This window comes from Protopterus annectens, chromosome 15.part0 (genome assembly GCF_019279795.1).
Source record: "Protopterus annectens isolate FY-2018-M chromosome 15.part0, PAN1.0, whole genome shotgun sequence".
Taxonomy (NCBI): Eukaryota; Metazoa; Chordata; order Ceratodontiformes; family Protopteridae; genus Protopterus; species Protopterus annectens.
In genome coordinates this window covers 261,242,659-261,248,336 of record NC_056749.1, presented here as the reverse complement: position 1 = coordinate 261,248,336, position 5,678 = coordinate 261,242,659, and the positions used below count along the sequence as shown (strand labels likewise).

The 5,678-nt window shown below is 40.1% G+C and overlaps 1 protein-coding gene across 1 annotated transcript in view; it reads left to right on the top strand.

Moving 5' to 3' along the window:
* Positions 1-3,219, top strand: part of OGT (O-linked N-acetylglucosamine (GlcNAc) transferase) — a 2,411,396-nt gene extending 2,408,177 nt beyond the window's left edge. The window contains exon 22 of the mRNA XM_044057256.1: positions 593-3,219. Coding sequence (XP_043913191.1) covers positions 593-776 — 184 coding nt within the window. The 3' untranslated portion in view covers positions 777-3,219. The remainder of the gene's footprint in view (positions 1-592) is intronic.
* The last annotated feature ends 2,459 nt before the right edge of the window (positions 3,220-5,678 follow it).

Genomic DNA, 5,678 nt, shown 5'->3' with positions numbered 1-5,678 from the left:
GGGAAAGTATTTAGTAGCAAGCATACCTGTCAGTCTCTTAGAAGAAATCTGGACAAAGCCAAAAATTAAGGGGGGGGGGGCAAAGGTGCCCCCCCCCCAAAAAAAAATAGACAAATTTTAGTTATTGCTATTATGAACTTGGAAAGTTATTACAAAAAATGTTTTTCTTACCATGCATTTTCTGAGGATATGAAGTCTGAAACTCGCATGTCTGTTTAGTGTTTCAGTCCTCACTGATTTGCTAGAAAAATGCAGGTTTTATGAGAAATGGGTCAAAATTATGAGGCAGAAATCGGGACATTCTGAGAAAATCTGGACAGATGAGAAGTGTGATGACAGGGGTCAAAGTGATGAGCTGAGGAAGCATACTGCCTTATGTTTCATTAAAGCATCTTTCAGAAGGGATGCATAGATGTTCTCAAACATGGGATTGCCCAAGCTTTTTGGTGATTGGTAACGATTAACCCCCAGTAGGACTTAAGTCGAGTCCTTTTATAGGAGCTGGTAATGTAAAAATGTTTTTAGTTCTCTATTTAAGGGGAATACATATTTGAGGGAGTAGTTGTTCTCATGATTATTCTTTATTTTGCAGCTTAAAGAAGATTCGTGCCAAGGTTTGGAAACAAAGGATTTCTAGCCCTCTGTTCAACACCAAGCAGTACACAGCAGACTTGGAGAGCTTGTATTTACAGATGTGGGAACACTACGCTGCTGGAAACAAACCAGATCATCTAACTAAATGTCTGAAACCTATGGAGACCACAGAGTCTGCTTGAGCAGTTGTGGGGCACACATGATTGAAGAGACCTTGGACACCACAAAATCTGCCTGAGCCATCATGAGGCTCACAGTTGTTGAGACATGTATGTCAGTCTTTGACTGTCTGACTTAATTCTAGCCAGTGTTAAGTCACTGCTGCTCAGACAATGAGCAAACATATCTTTACAAAAATCCCAGGCAAGTATTTCCTTGCAAGACTTGTAAATGAAGACTGCTTGCCTATGGACAGATGCAGTTCTCTGAAGGTGTTGAAGCTGAACTGTTGATTAGTGCTTATAGACACATCTGTTGATTGGGAAAGATGTGAAACAGCGAAGGCGGTGTTCCATTCCAAATGGAGTAGCAGGCTGCAAGTTGTATAAGTTTTCCACATGAATTGGGAATGGTATTTATTCATGTGTACACTCACCATGTGAGATGGAAGCGTGTTAACTTGAACTTTTTTGGAAATGTTCTGCACTCACTGTTCTAGAGATAAAACCTCAGACTTGAAAAAGAGATTATATGTTGAACTTGTGGGTATTTGCTTTTTCACCTTGTCTATAGGTGTGTTTTTGGTTTGATTATTTTTTGTTTTGTTTTGTTTGTTTTAAACCACAACCAGTAAGTCTTCAAGCTTTTCTGCAAGAAACAAGTATTTTCAGTTTGGAGGGAGCTTATTAACCAGATGACCTGGTTCAGGCTTAACTGTCTGAGCTACACAGTCATGTAGTACCTGCCATTTAAAACAAATTGTGCTTGGTGGATTTCTTGTGCCAAAAATAATCACTTTGAAATTGCAAAACTTTTAGTTTTCCGTACAGTCTGCTAAATTGTCTTGGAAGTCCTGCTGCTTCTCACTAGAACTGATCATCGTATACCATATTCTTCCCTGCTGTGTGTGCGTACTACTACAGGTTATATGGCTACTTTTTATAATGTCAAGTAAACTCTTGCCGAGCTCATAGGCAGCCTTAAAGAAGCTATTACTTTTGGAGAACTTAGTAATTTGGTGAAGAGGTTGAACACTGGGAAGGCTTCTTTTTCTATTTAACCTTACATTGTGATTACGCTACAGTGCTATAATCTTGATTTGTTTTTCATGCCTTGTCATTGCAACATTTAGTTTTCTCCTGTTTGCTATGAGTTCATTTTTCTTATTTTACATTAACTGCGGTGTACTGTAATGTTCAGCAAAATTTCATATATTAACATTCTACCAAGTAGTTTTCTTCTAAATTTCTTTAAACTAAAAGCACACATTTCTTTAACAGCTAGGAGAACTAAAACAGTAGACATGAAACGTTTGTATACTTCAGTCACTGTTGTATGTTTTTTCTGTTTTCTGTTAGTTTTATGACATTATTTCTGCTAGGAAGAAAAGACAGTGTCCGAAAGTCCATTTGTGTATGAATATGTTCCCTTCTGCATCCTTTGTTTGTCCCACTCATGTTGAGTACAGTTTTTAATACCCTTGAAACATTTCACCATTACTAAAAAGAGCACAAGTTGCAGTAGAGCTTTACTGAAGGGTGGGAAATAGAAATGGGAGCTGCTAGGCAGAATGTTACACATTTATTTTTAGGCTGTATTTATTGTACCACAGTACTTAAGTTAAAATGTCATTCTGTTAATATTGGATATTGATGTTTGTATCATTACCCTCTACGGCATGTCACCCAAATTTGGACAGCATGGGGTTTTGAAATTCAAGCCAAGCACCCATCACCATGTATGGAGAGTGCAGAGATAAACAAGTTAATGTGAGGTTCTGGTAATCTTTGAACAGACATTAAACTTGTATGGGGATATTCGGTTATCCTTCACGTCCTGACTTTCCTGACTTGAATCTTGTGCTCATTTGAAACTGAAAAAGTTAAAGCAAAAATCATTTTTTATTGCCATTAATTTAGAGCTGCAGGAGTAGTACGGGGATAAGGGCGCACATGTAGGACACAGGACATTGTTAATCTTGCATTGGAATTCCCTTGTGTTTTATCATGAGATCTTTTATTTTGATGGTTTCTAGATTTTGATGGATCCTTTGTCCTGGCAAAAAAGGTACATGCTTGTATGTTGGCAATGACAGGAAATCAAATAAGGGCAGTGTAGAGTATGTTATGCTCGAGCATTGTATGTGCTAGTTTGCCTCGAACCTCCCTCACACAACAGATAACTGCTTCATTAAATGATACAGCTTGCACTACTTTTTTTGCAAATTGAGTGACTGAGGTGTTGATGGTGAAAGGTATTCGGATGCAAGAAGTATTTTCCAGATGTATAATTTTTAACATTTGATTTGAAATGAAAATATTTTACTATGTTTTCTGTTTGCTCTTTCTAATCCAGACACTGTTTTAATATATTTTTTTCTTTGATGTAAAAAAGTTATGCACTCTTAAGTCATGAGAGTGTAGACTAGTTCATGGATGGAGATGTAAATAGATGTGATTGAAAGTGCTCTTCGTCTGTTCTTTGCGTCATGGTGGCAGGTTAGAGTTCACTAGTTAATTGTAATGCAAGTCATCTTGAGCACTTATAATGTGCTGAACATGCTTCATTACTGTAATCCAAAAAAGTTAGCATTTTTGTGAATGCTGTACTGTACATTGGACTTGCTTGATGAAAACTTCTACGTTTGGCAAAAATTAGGTTATTGCAAAAAAGGCTGTGTCAGGCAAAGTTGGTGTAGGGCAAAGTATTCGGACACTGAGGTCATCATTAGATGTGTGGACAATGTTTCTTTTATTCCTGTTTCACAGTAGTTTTATCTCTGGTTAATACTTGTCTGAGATGCTCAGCTGGCCTTAAATTCATTAGCAGTAAAAATTTCTCTTCCAGCTGTTAGCCCCAGTGGACTTCATGGTGGGGTGCTTGCTTATTGTAACCATATCAAGATGTGAAATCTTGATTTAAGGAGTGAATTATTTTCTCATTTTGGAGGTTTATTCCTAATCGAAATTATGTTGTAAGTGGATGAATTCATTCATTTTCTACTGTTTGGTTCATCCTGCCCAAGGTAGTGCGAAGCAATAACCTGCCTTGGCAATCAGTGGGAGTAAAGTAGAGAAGTAATCTTAGACGAGTCACCAGTCTATCCTGTGACACCATTTTAGGCAGTTTAAAAGATCACCAGTTCACCCCTTTTCATGTCATGAGGATGTGTAAGAAAACGACCCCATGCGAAGACTTGTGTGGTCACAGAGAACATTTACATTGCACACACAGCCCCAACTGGAAATCAAACTGTAGAATCTAACGCAGTGAAATAGTAGCTCTGACTGTTGCTCCAGTATGCCACTCTGGTTCATAGGTTCATACTAGGCTATCTGCCCTAGGACATTTATAAGCCTAGCCAGAGTGTGTTTGGCTTTCACCACCCATTTTAAATTAATTTTGCTATGCCCTTTTTCGAGGTTAGTATACTGTGCCTCTGTCTAACAGTGACACAGAAGTGATACCCGGGGTAAACCTGCGATCTCCCATCGACTCATCAAGAATTCCTCTTGAAGGGAGTCATTGAGGGACTCTGCCTAACCTGGACTGGGATTTTATTCCAGAGTGAAGGGAGTCTCTGGGTTATGAATCTGTCCCTCCAGCATGTCCTATTTATTTCAGTGCTGAGGTTCAAGTCTCTCGAGCGCGTAGCTCGATGGGATTTGGATTTTCTGATGTTCAGCATGTCCATTAATTCCGGGTTGGACATGGCTTTATACGTCAGGCACAGATCGCCTCTGAGCAGGTGGTATGCCACTGAGCAGAGCTGGAGTTTCTTTAACCGGGCAGCATATGGTATCTGTTTGAGCCCTTTGATCCTCTTGGTTAGGTACTTTTGGGGTCTTTCCAGTTGCTGCAGGTGTCTGGTAAGGTACATCCCAAAAGGGGCATTGTACTCAATTATGGGCCTGATGAGGGATGAGTTAAGAGGCACGATGACCTCCCCTGATCTAGATGTGAATCCCTTCATGATTAGGTGGGCTATATAAAATGTTTTTCTAACCACTTTGGCCACGTGGTTATCAAATGAAAGATTGCTATCAACTTGGGTCCCCAGGTCCCTAATGACTTCTTCTGTACGTAATGGGTTACCACCTATGTGGTAATTTGTGGGCACTTTGTTTTTGCCAAATTGGATGACTATACACTTTTTGGTATTTAGCTTGAGGCCATGGCTCTGGCACCAGTTGTCTGTTTCTATGAGGCCCTTTTGGAGGATGCTTGTGTTGGCTGGAGAGTCTATTATGGCACCCAGTTTGCAGTCATCTGTGAACTTGGTCAGCCACAGTCCTTCCGTGTTGGCCTGTACCTCCGAAAAATATATACCGAACAAGAGAGGTCCCAGGACTGAGCCTTGTGGGACACCACTTGTAACTGGTTTGGAGTCTGACATGGCTCCAGCAATTCTAACCATGTGGGTTCTGTCCTTGAGCCAGTTTGCAGCCCATCTAGTGACATAGGGGTTTATATTTAAGCTGGTGAGCTTATCTGTAATGCCCGAGTGGGGTATTGTATTGAAGGCTTTTGCGAGGTCCAGGTAGGCTGTGTGGACCACAGCTAGGATGTTGGCAATGTCTGTGGATTTGGTGTATTTTTTGTCATTTTGGACTAATTCTGAGCATATCTGGGAATTCCCACCCAGGTTCCTAACATAACTAAAGAATGCCTTGTGATTATCCTTAGTGTCCTGTGCAGTTTTTCTCTCAAAGCTGGCCTTAGACGATTTTGTGTGTGCCCGTAGTTTTTTGCTAATACTGATCAGAGATGCCTTCCCTTTTTGGGATTTTGCTCTATCATGTAGTAGCTTCCTCCTATTGTATAGTTTTTTTATGGCTGGGGTCCTCCAGACAGGACGTCTGCCTTTGGAGGATTGGGTCTTGGTTTTATTTGGGATTGCATGATCCATGCATTGCTGAAGGTGT